This window comes from Oncorhynchus mykiss, chromosome 17 (genome assembly GCF_057628025.1).
Source record: "Oncorhynchus mykiss isolate SJ-2025 chromosome 17, ASM5762802v1, whole genome shotgun sequence".
In the NCBI taxonomy this organism is placed as follows: domain Eukaryota; kingdom Metazoa; phylum Chordata; class Actinopteri; order Salmoniformes; family Salmonidae; genus Oncorhynchus; species Oncorhynchus mykiss.
The window spans coordinates 33486042-33500547 of record NC_143038.1 but is presented as its reverse complement, the minus strand read 5'-3'; the positions used below and the strand labels follow the sequence as shown (position 1 = coordinate 33500547).

The 14506-nt window shown below is 40.5% G+C and overlaps 2 protein-coding genes across 2 annotated transcripts in view; both read left to right on the top strand.

Moving 5' to 3' along the window:
- Window positions 1-14506, top strand: part of LOC118940148 (uncharacterized) — a 41274-nt gene that overhangs the window by 5208 nt on the left and 21560 nt on the right. The gene's annotated exons all lie outside the window — the stretch shown is intronic.
- Window positions 4974-7779, top strand: LOC149975917 (uncharacterized). Its single transcript, XM_090205297.1, has 6 exons — window positions 4974-5207; window positions 5370-5388; window positions 5497-5528; window positions 5639-5743; window positions 6538-6578; window positions 6723-7779. The coding sequence occupies exons 1-6, from the start codon at window positions 5093-5095 to the stop codon at window positions 6813-6815; spliced, it is 405 nt and encodes a 134-aa protein (XP_090061423.1). The 5' UTR covers window positions 4974-5092; the 3' UTR covers window positions 6816-7779.

Here is a 14506-nt window from a genome sequence, read left to right as displayed (position 1 = left end):
ACATACCTGTTTGAAGGTTTGTGTCGAATTTGAAGAGGGGTTTAGGGCTGCGCTAACGTTAGCCTCACAAGTGAACTGCAGCTGTTCCGGCTTTTGAGTGTCATGATGGCTCGCAGAAATGACCTGCAAAAAAATGCAAATGGCACCCTAGTTATGAAATATTAGTTTAATATTAGCAATAATTATATTAATTTAGACAAAAATAATGAAGTTTTCTTACAAGTGTATATGGTTGAGCATGATTTTAATCTGCGAGAGAAGGGCTACCCCTGGTGGAAAGAGGCTGTACGGCACAAAATGAGTCGCAAATGCGCACTGTAGTGACACGTCACGATGTAACGTACAGCACCAGAGGGGTTAGTTTTTTCATCTTTTCTCCAATACTGTTAGCTCATTACCATGTCAATCAATGCTGAATCGAAATGTAGTTTCACACCTCGGATTTTGATGCCAACACAGTCACTACAGTCTCATTCGTTTTCATTGCAGCCTCGTTTGAATGCCGTGGTTACCCACATTTGTACGGAATTGGGTGAGTTTACGTTAGTTCCAAAAACATCTGGTGATTTTGCAGAGAGCCACGTCAATTTACAGAAATACTCATTATAAATGTTGATGAAAATACAAGTGTTATACATGGAACTTTAGATACACTACACCTTAATGCAACCGCTGTGTCAGATTTCAAAAAAGCTTTACGGAAAAAGCAAACCATGCAATAATCTGAGTACGGCGCTCAGAGCCCAAACAAGACAAAAAGATATCCGCCGTATTGTGCAGTCAACAGAAGTCAGAAATAACATTATAAACATTAATTTACCTTTGATGATCTTCATCAGAATGCACTCCCAGGAATCCCAGTTCCACAATAAATGTTTGTTTTGTTCGATAATATCCATCATTTATGTCCAAATAACTCAGTTTTGATCGCACGTTCAGTACACAATCTAAACTCACGACTGGCAGGTCCAGGCAAAAGTTCAGACGAAAAGTCATATTACAGTCTGTAGAAACATGTCAAACTAAGTATAGAATCAATCTTTAGGATATTTTTAACATAAATCTTCAATACTGATCCAACCGGAGAATTCCTTTGTCTTCAGAAATGCGATGGAACCGAGCTCGATCTCACGTCAACGCGCATGGTCAGCGCATGTTCAGCTCATGGCAGACCTTACTCAATCCCCTCTCATTCAGCCCCACTTCACAGTAGAAGCATCAAACAAGGTTCTAAAGATTGTTGACATCTAGTGGAAGCCTTAGGAAGTGCAACATGACCAATATCCCACTGTTTCTTCAATAGGGAATGAGTTGAGAAACGACCAACCTCAGATTTCCCACTTCCTGGATGGATTTTTTCTCAGGTTTTTGCCTGCCATATGAGTTATGTTATACTCACAGACATCATTCAAACTGTTTTGGAAACGTCAGAGTGTTTTCTATCCAAATATACTAATAATATGCATATACTAGCAACTGGGACTGAGTAGCAGGCAGTTTACTCTGGGAACCTTATTCATCCAAGCTGCTCAATACTGCCCCCAGCCATAAGAAGTTAACGGGGCATCCCATGGTACACCATAAGCTTTTAAGGATCTGGGTTTTAACAATAATATTCAAAATTCTGAAATTGTGAATCTTTCTACTGACTGAGTTGTGTTGTTTTCTAACAGAAATAATGCATACCTTTCTTCTTGTGTAATCAGATCCAAAATTAACTTTTAATACTTTCCAGCAGTTTCGACTGTTACTTCTACTTTGACCCCTGACATCACAATGAGACCAACTAGTAAGTATCCCTTACTTTGCAATTACATTTTTAGTTCACTCTAATTCACTGAAGCTCCAACAGGTTTACTCATAGACTTATTCATGGCTGCTTGTACGTTCACTCTAAATTGTACTTTTCTTAGATATGAATAGCGCCGGAGGGGATGGCTGCCATTTTACGGGTTCCTAACCAATTGTGCTATTCTGGGTGTTTTTTTTGCGTTGTTTGTAACTTGTTTTGCACATAATGTTTCTGCCACTGTCTCTTATGACTGAAAAGAGCTTCTGGACATCAGAACAGTGATTACTCACTGGGCGAAGATTTTTTCTTTAATGAATTGAAGGAGAAAGATTTACTTATTTTCACGGACCAGGCCCAAAGCCCCGTCATTCGCATGAAGAGGAGACGACCGATACAGGGGCCGCAGATCCTGATGCTTGGTGAGAATTCATCTGCAAGTGGATAATCCTGCTTTACCATCCGTATCTTATGTTTCACCGAGTCATGGCTGAACGAGGACATGGATCATATACAGTTGGCTGGATTTACCGTGTATCGGCAAGACAGAACAATAAGTAAGACGAGGGCTGGTGGTCTGTCTATTTGTCAATAACAGCTGTTGTGCAAATATTAAGGAAGTCTAGAGGTTTTGCTCGCCTGAGGTAGAGTATCTTATGATAAGCTGTAGTCCACACAATATACCAAAAGAGTTTATCTTTATTTTTTGTAGCTGTCTATTTACCACCACAAACCGATGCAGGCACTAAGACCGCACTCAACGAGCTGTATAAGGCCATAAGCAGACAAGAGAATGCTCATCCAGAAGTGGTGCTCTTAGTGCTGGAGACTTTAATGCAGGAAAGCTTTAATCCATGTTACCTCATTTCTACCAGCATGTCAAATGTGCAATCAGAGAAAAAGAAAATCTAGACCACCTTTACTCCACACACAGAGATGTGTACAAATCTCTCCCTCACCCTCCATTTGGAAAATCTGACCATAATTATATCCTCCTGATTCCTGCTAACCTGCAAAAACTTAAGCAAGACTTACCAGTGACTCGCTCATTACAGAAGTGGTCAGATGACACGCATGCTATGCTACATGACTGTTTTGCTAGCACAGACTGAAATATGTTTTGGGATTCATCCGATGGCATTGAGGAGTACACTACATTACCGACTTCATCTGTACGTACATATGCCAACCAGAAGCCATGGATTACAGGCAACATCCGCGCTGAGCAAAAATCTAAAGCTGCTGCTTTCAAGGAGTGAGACACTAATCCGGATACTTATAAGAAATCCTGCTATGCCCTCAGATGAACCATCAAACAGGCAAAGCATTAATACAGGTTTAAGATTGAATCCTACTACACTGGCTCTGACGCTCGTTGGATGTGCCAAGGCTTGCAAACTATTACGGATTACAAAGGGATACCCAACCATGAGCTGCCCAGTGGCGAAAGCCTACCAAATGAGCTAAATGCCTTCTATGCTTGCTTCAAGGCAAGCAACACTGAACCTTGCATGAAATCACCAGCTGTTTCGGACGAATGTGAGATCACGCTCTCCGTTGCCGATGTGAGTAAGACCTTTAAACAGGTCAACATTCACTTGGCTGCAGGACCAGATGGATTACCAGGACGCATACTGAGAACATGCACTGACCAACTGGCAAGAGTCTTCACTGACATTTTCAACCTCTCCCTGACCGAGTCTGTAATACACAAACTGACATGGTCCAAACACACTAAGACAGTCGTAAAGAAGGCATGACAATGCCTATGCCCTCTCAGGAGACCGAAAAGATTTGGCATGGGTCCTCAGATCCTCAAAAAGTTATACAGCTGCACCATCGAGAGCATCCTGACTGATTGCATCAATGCTTGGTATGGCAACTGCTCAGCATCTGACCGTAGAGGTTAGTGCGTACGGCCCAGTACATCACTGGGGACAAGCTTCCTGCCATCCAGGACATCTATACCAGGCGGGGTCAGAGAAAGGACCTACAAATTGTCAAGACTCCAGCCACGCAAGTCAAAAACTGTTCTCTCTGCTACCGCATGGCAAGTGGTACCGGATCGCCAAGTCTAAGTCCAAAAGGCTCAAATGGCTAACCAGACTATTTGCATTGATCTCCCTTTTTACGCTGCTGCTACTCTTTGTTTATTACCTATGCGTAGTCACTTTACACCTTCCTACATATACATATTACCTGAATTACCTATAGCCTTGTTATTGTTTTAATTTTATAAATTACATTTTATTTCTTTAGAATTTTTTTAGCAAATATTTTCTTACTTAAAAAAAATGCATTGTTGAAAGTAAGTGTTTCATGGTAAGGTTGTATTGTAACACCTGTTGTATTCGGAGCATGTGACAAAAAAACTTTTTATTTTATTTGATATGAAACAAATGCACATTTCTCATCTCTTCTCACCAGGTTTGACCTCTCCTTTGGCCCCCAGCACAGCAGTGAATCCTACATCAGGTGTGCTGGTCATCTTTAGTTAGTTAAAATAAGTCAATTGTTTTCAGTTTATCTTACCCAGGTCTTTGTATTCTTTCCTCATCACAAATGTGCCTAATTACTAGAAAAGAGGTTAATATTGAATTGATTAAATCATCCCATTAAGATACTTTATTGTATAACCAGATCTAATGACTTTGCTTTGCACCAGATTTGACTGTTAATCCTACTTTGACAACTGACACACCAAAGAGTCCAACTGAAAGTTTCTATGGCCACACGATGTTTGTTTATTGGTGTTTACTAGTTGTGATGTGTGTTAACTGTTAACAAACTGTCTCTATCTTGCATGTCTCTATCTTGCTCCGCCGGGGAAGTCCCATTAGTTCTCTTATTTAGTGCTTAAACAGACAAGTTATATTTGCAAGATTTAGCTTATTCAAAATTCATCATTAATTCATCATTAACGTTTGTTTCATGCATGTGACCAACCAATACCTCACAAGGCTTCTTCTCTCCAAGCTGAGACCTTGAAACTGAGACACCCCTTTCGGTTTTCAAAACAATGTTCTTGGCGCACTGCCAAATTGCTTATACTGATAGTGAGGATTCCTCCCAGTCACGATCAATCAGTCAGTTACATGGACCCAGTCCAATTGGTTATTAGAAAAGCACAAACATAAAATTTTCCTTCACAGACTCAACTGTAAAATGTTTAGCTAACTGGCTGTCTTTTCTCACATATATGAAAACGGAAACATTTACCAAGACTAATAATAAAGTGGTATTCTAACACCTGTCTACCATTGAAGTATTTACATTTGGATTAAGAGCTAATGACGTCTCCTGATGTCATCATGTCACCAAACAGCGGTGCTATTATGGCAGACAGCAGTGGGTATGGCTTCTGGAGTGGGCGTATTCTTGATGGGATTGACAGCTGTCTATCTCTGCAGGAGGACCAGTGAGTACTTCTGATTCTGCATAACAAATAACTTGCAAACATTTTCCTTCTCATATTAATGTAAGTGCCTTTGACATGGTTTCATCTTTCAACTCCTTTTGGTGATATTGTGTAGTGTAGGCTATATTCAATATCATTCATTTAGCCTCATTTGTTTTTCAGAGAAAACCAATTCTCAGAGGTAAGAATTCCCTTGTGAATATGATGCAGATTGCATATTCCTTCAGTTCTGTATTGTCCATGATGAGATGTTCTTACCACAACCTTCTGATACTTTTATGTTGTACAGACCTACAGCCAGACAGGATGATCACAGACAATGTATGTTCCAAACAAAATACATCAAACACTGCACACACTACTAAGACAACTGCACACATGCATGTCCAAACACGTATCCTAATTTAATTTTCATTTTGTTTCTGTTCTAGATGATTTGGTTATGGGAGCTATGAGTAGTGCAGGCATGTTGGATTCAAGGGATGCTGGGATCTATTCTCTCATCACCTTTGTACCGTCCACGTTTTTGCACTCAGGTGAGTTTGTAACAGAATGTCTTCTGTCCCTGTCTTCCTGACCTTGGACCTGGGACGTGAATTTGGGACACTCAGCACAATAACGCTTAATCACTAAATGCCTACCATACAAACTTACATTTTGTAATCAGAGCATCTTGAAAGCGTGGGAACAGAGCTGTAAGTCTCCAGGGTGGTTTGAGTCAGGAGGAGAAGTGTGAAATGACATCAAGCCCTGTTATTTTCACTTCTTCTGCCCCCCCCACAAACCCACACACACAGACACACAGCCTCTTACTTGTGGCTTTGTCTCTCTCTTTGAGATGCAGGTCCTGTGCAGGTATCTTCAAATAAAGATGTAAGTACAGCAAAAATAATAGCCTTGGATATAGATACATACTTGTTTTCGTACAAAAAGACAGACAGTCTGAAGGATAATAAGGATCTTTCTTCTCTCTCTTTCCTCCAGGCTGATTCAGAGAATGCAGGGATCTACAGCCTGATCACTTCTGTATCATCCACATCTGTACCACCAGGTTTGTCTATTTAACTCTGTCCCAATGTTTCATAACATGTAGGGCTTTTTATAGGACTCAAAGTTGTTTAGGCTTGTTTGTTTGTCTGAGGTAGTCATATCAGTAAGCATGTATGTGTATAAGTTATACATAAGATAATGTGTTAGAGCATGAGAATAGAGCTGTATGTCTACAGGATGGTTTGAGTCAGGAGGAGAAGTGACTTGTGTGTGTGTGTGTGTGCGCACATACTGACTCACTCACTCACTCACTCACTCAGGCTCCTTCTGTGTTGTACAGGTCCTTTTGAAGAAAATGGAAAGTCATCTGAAAACGACAATGTAAGTTCAGAATCACCCACTGTGTTTGGTGAATGTGAACGACTCTCAGTTTCAGATTGATGTTACATCCTTTTAAATTACATTACATTTACAGTACTGTAGAATTAAAGGACTGAAGTTAAACTGTCTGTTTCTTTTCTCTAGTCTGATACGTACCACGTATACAGCTCAATCCCCGACAGACCAGCAACGTCAGCCCAGCCGGATGGGTTTTACAGTCTTCTGCAGACACACTGAAACTACACCACTGGCTCTCTGTATGTCTCACAGAAATATTGTTTCTTTCAGGATGTCCTTTATTTATCACACATCATGTTACTGTAAATAAGTATCTAAAACATCTACTACAGTACCGTTTCTATTTATAAGCGACATACAGTAAGCAGTCGCTAGAGGCCCCTCCCCCCTCCAAAAACAACCGTAGGACAGTAGAATACACAACGCGCAGTTTCAAAATGTGGTTCTACATCAGAAGTTTTTCTCTTGTTATTTCAGCCACTGACAGTCACTCAATTATCCCATGTCAGCTAAGATTTTATAGATTGCTAGGCAAGTTAGTCTAGCCAGCTATCTAAGTCTTGTCGTAATGGCCAAATTACTGCCCAGGGGCCCTGACTTCCAGGGGGCCCCCAATGATTTTGTTAGTCACTCTCACTCAGATATCAAATGAACATGGCATAAGTCATGGCAAAATGTGGAGAATTGCAGGAAATTAGCTTTAAACTGAATGTTATTATTTCAACGACAATGGCACAACGTGTTGAATTTCAGGGTATTTGCTTAATAACATCAAAGTTCACTCCGCCCCATGGCAGAATGAGTAGAATTGTAGGACATAAACTTTAACCGTTCGGACAAGAAAGAAAAAAATCTGTCATTCTTGTCTGAAGGACAAGTTTCAGAAAAAGTTCATGTCAAGCCCTGCAGATAATTCCACCATGGGTAACTGGCTATAAGAACTGAGCCGATGGACAAGGGGCAATGAAATGTGGTATGTAAACCTTATGTATGTCCTTAGAAGCTGTGTGAATATAAAGTCACTGCAACCTTAGATGGCTGCACCAGACCAAATGGTGGCACTATAGATCTCATCGTCACCAGTGCCACAATATTATATTAGAGCAATAACTATTGATCATGTGGACTTTGTCTCATGCAATAAATTATGTCAAATATTGTGGTTAGTATATCTGTACAATCACATATCGTTGCCCGTGTTATGATGTCTGAATGTAGGGAAAAGTGGATATTTTATTCTGTAAAATCCTGTCTTGCCGCTTGCACAGTCAGCGTATTACAGCTGTGAGAGTGTATTGAAGTATTTTGGAACGCTAATGTGGAGTGAACCAACTGAGATTTAAATCAACATGGTAATGCTTTCACTGACTGCACATAAAGGAAGATAGTTCCTACATCCCAGAGGGCTGGCTTTGTTATCCAACTGATCTTATGTCCTTTCTGACATCCTGTGAAACCCGTTCATTGCTGCTCTCAGGTATATTTTTTCTGTCTAATGTCCATATTGTTTCCCCCTTTGAATATTGTTCTGTTTGTCTTGAACAATGTCTAATTTGTTATTTCTCTGCTGGTCAAGGAGATTGATTTACAATTGGTCCATCTCTCTGTTGATAATAAGTAACTCAGTTAGTTGAGCAAGTTCTTCTTGTTGGCGAGGCTCCCTGTGCGTTGTCAGCATTTGATGGTGCGCCAGTCTATCAATCTCTCCAGTGTTAGGTCCAGTGTTGGGTCCTGCTAATGGTCACCTGCTAATGAGAGTGGCCAGTAGGGGGAGCAGTGCTGTTGTAAGGGGGGCAGAGAGGCCTGCTGTTCCTCCACACTCCATGTCATTATCCTGCATCAGACACAGGGGACATCACAGGAGTTTCAGACCATATAAATTAATTAATACATACATACAATACATACAATACTTTCATGTTATTAAACACTCATAAACAGGCATTCATGTACTTTCCGTGTATTCACAGAATTGTGACGCAGACAGATATCTACACACTGCATACCTTGGGGTGAAAAGGATGACACGTTTCTGGCCGCTTTCTGTCTTTCTGAAACTTCAGCCTATCACATTTCAAAGACTCATTGTGTGCAGAGGGGTTAAGGATAGAAATACTGACGATGAAGCACACCTCAGATACCTCCGATACATTTAACTGATAGCGTGGTGACTGTTTCTGCAACATCATTCTAGCATGATGAGAAAACCAAACCGTAATGCACGCTTCATAAATAGCTACATGTATGAGAAATGTATTAATACCTCTGACAATGAAGAAGCTATGCACATTCTCAGAAAACTAAAGTCTAAGTTCAGAGTTCACTTACAGTTAACTTACAAAACATTCATACTAAAAAACACTCAAAGGCTTTGTTATAACAATACACTCAAAGACCTCAAACTTATTGAGGGTTAGTAAAGGATATATATAATCTTGATGGGATCCATGGAAACCAGCGGGGCAGAGCTGCAGTCACACTTGTTGTCCACATCGACCATGAAGAGATTACTGCTGGGAATCTGCTGAACTACAAAAGATCTGAGGAGTGAGATAGAGAAAGAGAGTTGAGTAGATGCTTTTAACCTGTTATGGCTGCATCCCTTTGTTCTCAATTTCCACCTGAAGACATACCCTAATCTAACTGCCTGTAGCTCAGCCCCAGAGGCAAGGATATGCATATTCTTGGTATCATTTGAATGGAAACATTCTGAAGTTTGTGGAAAATGAGAAGAAAAAAAATCCAGAAAATCACATTGTAGGATTCTTTATGAATTTATTTGCAAATTATGGTGGAAAATAAGTATTTGGTCACCTACAAACAAGCAAGATTTCTGGCTCTCACAGACCTGTAACTTCTTCTTTAAGAGGCTCCTCTGTCCTCCACCTGTTACCTGTATTAATGGCACCTGTTTGACCTTGTTATCAGTATAAAAGACAACTGTCCACAACCTCAAACAGTCACACTCCGAACTCCACTTTGGCCAAGACCAAAGAGCTGTCAAAGGACACCAGAAACAAAATTGTAGACCTGCACCAGGCTGGGAAGACTGAATCTGCAATAGGTAAGCAGATTGGTTTGAATAAATCAACTGTGGGAGCAATTATTAGGAAATGGAAGACATACAAGACCACTGATAATCTCCCTCGATCTGGGGCTCCACGCAAGATCTCACCTCGTGGGGTCAAAATGATCACAAGAACGGTGAGCAAAAATCCCAGAACCACACGGGGGGACCTAGTGAATGACCCGCAGAGAGCTGGGACCAAAGTAACAAAGCCTACCATCAATAACACACTACGCCGCCAGGGACTCAAATCCTGCAGTGCCAGATGTGTCCCCCTGCTTAAGCCGTACATGTCCAGGCCCGTCTGAAGTTTGCTAGAGAGCATTTGGATGATCCAGAAGAAGATTGGGAGAATGTCATATGGTCAGATGAAACCAAAATATAACTTTTTGGTAAAAACTCAACTGAATTCCGTCTCATTCCATTTTCGACGACACATTCGAGGTAAATACACACACAAAACGTGACTTTTCCAGTCATGTTTGGTTTCATTGCAATCAACTGGTTTGTTTGTAATACAACCAAACGTGATGGGTCATTTCGCGGGACGTATTGACTGAAAGAAAACGATTTGAAGACAACAAGTAATGACATCATTGTGCACCAATGATAAGACCGCTGTTTCGTTGATTGACTGTATTTTAACCCAATGACCACCGATCGTCTTGAAATCTAGCTGGGTAGATAGCCCATGAGCTGAGGTAAATGGCAATATGTAATGTTTATGTGTTGGAAGACCAACCCATGTAGTAAACTCAGGCGTAAAGAGGGTCATTCGCCATTGACGATTCATACCGGAAGGAGCCACGCATGTTGCGCACAGCATTGTTTTGGTAAAGCGCATATTCAGCTGTTTATATATCAATCAGTATGGCGACTAAGTCAGGGAAAACTAAATCTAAGTCTAGATATACAGATGTACACACAATTTTAGAAGAAATTGATCGAGGACGATTCATTTAGCGATTCCCAAATGGAGGAATATTTTTTTGAACGGAGAGGACATCGTTTTGGACTGGTAAGTTCTTCTCATGCTAATGCCGTTGTTTGAAATTAATAGGGGAGGGCAGGCCCACAACAATGGCCAAAGTGAAATGGAGACAGTAGATACAGCTGGTCTGTTGTAATATAATAGAGACAGTAGATCTAGCTGAAATGTCATAATATAATAGAGACAGTAGATCTAGCTGAAATGTCATAATATAAATGAGACAGTAGATCTAGCAGGTCTATAATAATATATTCAACCTTATGTTCACTGTACTCTATATATATCTGTTTGTTATACCTGTTGATACAGGGCTCATATGTGAAACTATTCTAACTGAACATTTTCTTTCACAGTGACACTGACTCCGAATGGGAGCCCCCAGTGCCAAGGTGTCCATCCCCCACTGAAGCTGGTTCATCCAGCTCCTGCCACAAGTGGTGTTCATCTGCCCAAATGTATTTCTGCAGGCATGGATGTGCCTCAGGGCCAAAAGGGCACAGCATGGAGGCGTCGCTGTATTCTTTGCAAAATGAAGTCCCCCATCACCTGCACCACATGCTTGGTGACCCTCTGCTTTAGAGCAGAAAGAGACTGCTATGGCACCTGACATCAGCAGCACAATATTGTATAGAGGACAAAGGGTCTTCGAAATATTGAAAGTGTTATTTTGTAAATGTCTTTTTTTTCATGTTTTTTCTCCATTTTTTGGGGGGGTGTGTTAGAATACCATTTTGGTATTTTGTATATAGTTATTCCATTCAAAATGTATAACTTCACCAATTTGGCCACTTGGGTACATTTGGGCTACTTGTGTGGGACACCTGGGTGACTTCATGATAAATGTCATGTAGCACACTCATTTTGGAAGTTATCATTCTGTAACTTTGCACAAGTACTGCTCCCCTCTTATATTTTTCACTGAAATTGTCCCCATCATCCATGTTTGTTTTGTCTTGTTCATTTTAAAGATAATACAACAATAAAAATGAAAAAACATGTTTTTTTCATTGTATTATCTAAACTAGATCTACTGTGTTATATTCTCCTACATTCAATTCACATTTACAAACTTCAGAGTGTTTTCTTTCAAATTAAATCAAGAATATGCATATCCTTGGATCTGAGCCTGAGCTACAGGCAGTTAGATTTGGGTATGTCTTAAGGCGGAAATTGGAAAAAGTAAGGTGGTAGTTCTAAGAGGTTAACCTTTAATAACAGAGCAGAAATGGCATACATTTTCAATGTGTGGTTTACTTCGTCATGACCACCATTGTGACTGACGAAAAACATTGTTCCAAAGTCCCTTTAGTTCATGTTTAATGTTCTGAAGCTTGTTATCTATAGTGACAGGACAAAGGAATTTGTCTGTGGCCTGAGATTTACCAGGGCTGTGAGGGGCCATAAAACCCCCCCGCATCATCAGAACCCTAGATCTCTCCTCCTCTGTTGGGGTTGAGAGATAATCTGTAGGGTTGTGGTCTCCTGTAACCTGACCTGATCAAGACAGTCATGACACCTGTTTAATTCCTGGCTCTGTCAGTAATGACACCACCTGTAACCTGTATGTTGGAGAGCAGAGTAAGTGTCTCAGAAGAGCACACATCAGGGAGAAGAAACACACCAATTCCAAATGCTGGTTCTGTCAATTTTCTGTGGCTGAGAGTGATCTGAACAGACTTCAGACAGTGAGGCATAAGGAGGTGAGCTGTGACTACAGACTGAGCTCAGGACCAAACTCTCTCTCTCTCCACGCAGTGATGGGTACAGCTTTACAGGTGAGTCATTATCTATACAATAATAATCTATCAGTTCAACAGGTCTTCATGATCTGACTACCCTTTAATTAGTTTAATATGACTATATTCATTCTGACCCTCCCTCCCTCCCCCACTCACTCGCTATTTGCTCGCTCCTTGGAGCACAGCACCTTGATATATGGATCTCCACACTGTCTTATTCTGGGCCAGGTCCCAGGCTGCTTTGGTGTTGAGTCCCAGATTGTGTAGGTTGTCCCCCAAATGGTCAGACCACCTGGATGTCTGTCTTCCTCTTGGGCGTGGCCTGTTGGAGGATGGCTCCTTGAGGATGATGGCAGACAGGCAGCTGATGCCAGCTGATAGCGTTCTGAACCACAAACTAAAGACCACATTCCAATCCCAAAATGGTTGTAAAACTAGTGGGGGTTCACATCAGTGATCCAACAACTATACAGACAACCTCTACAGCAGGGAGACAAAGGGGGTTAGGTTTGGTAATGTGTAAGTGTAGCTGTTGGAATGTCTTTCTCTGTAGTTCATTGTGTTGATGATGGAGGATGTTGTTAAGAACACTTTACATTAGAAACTTTATGTAATTTTGTTCATAGACATGAAACCAGTCTCAACACCAACGCCTGGAACCATTACCAGAAGTAACAGAAATTATTTTTTGAAGTGTTTCAGTGTTTAGATCGTATCTATACGCTGTTAGGCTTCTGCTGTTAGATAACATGGCGACTTTATTCTAGGACGCTGTCAACAACAATCAACACCTCATCTGTCCTGAAAGACAGGCAATCAGTTAAGAACATATTCTTATTTTCAATGACGGCCTCGGAACAGTGGGTTAACTGTTTTTTTACCTTGTCAGCTCGGGGATTCGTCCAACGCTCTAAGCACAAGGCTACCTGTCACCCCATTATCATCGCTATAATGAGGATAAATATAATCTACCAGGGCAGGAAGCAATCTGTCCGTAGTGATTTTATAGTACAAGTCATGAAGGTATTTCAAAAGGCCAACAACACAATGTTAATCCATCTGATTTGTAGGTAATGTGTGATTTACTTCTCTATTTCTGCTAATTGAAAGACCTTAGGTATTACACTAATTGAAATTTGTTATTGTGTAATATGAGTCCTTTATTAGGTCTCTTAGTCATCTTTATCTAGTTAGCGGATAGAAGTTAAACAAACAGAGTAGCTTTATCTTCTCCATGTTTACCCTCCCCCCCCCCCCCCATGACAAATTTGCCTCATTACAAAGAGGTTGATTTTTGATTGATTAAAATCAACCCATTTAGATGTATTTTTGTAGAATCAGATCCAATGATTTGCTTTGCATCAGGATCAAATGTTTGCTGTACTTTGACCACTGACACCCCATCGAATCCACCTGAAAGTAAGTAGAGCAAATAGGTTTAATTTAGCTTGCTACATTTTTTTGTCTACTAAAGCATAAACTAGTTTTGCAATTATAGCCAAATGTAAATTCAGTCAAGGTGTTACTGTCACGCTCCTTAGTATAGACGGACCAGTGCGCAGCGTACGTAGAGTTCCACATTATTAATTAGAGCGAAACTTAGAAAGAAAAAAAAAACAATAAAGAATAAATGAACCATGACGACAATGCAGTGCTAACAGGCAACTAAACAAACAATATCCCATAACCCACTGGTGGAAAAATGCAACTTAAGTATGATCTCCAATTAGAGACAACGATTACCAGCTGCCTCTAATTGGGAATCATACACAAACCCCAACATAGAAAATAAACCTAGAACCCCACATATAAATAATAAACTAGACTAAAACCCCTAGTCACGCCCTGACCTACTCTACCATGGAAAATACAGGCTTTCTATGGTCAGGACGTGACAATTAATCAAACAATTTGTCTCATTATAGAAATATGTACATAACTCTGCTATTAAACTGTCTTTCTCTTGCATGTGCCCAGGAGGTCAAAGCTCCACAGAAAGTGATGTGGAATCAAACAGTCAAGAAAGCATTCTGTGTAAGTATCTAGCTGTCTTTTCTCACACATGAAAACAGAGCTGTGTACATTTTCCCAGAAAAACAATAATGTTGTCTCC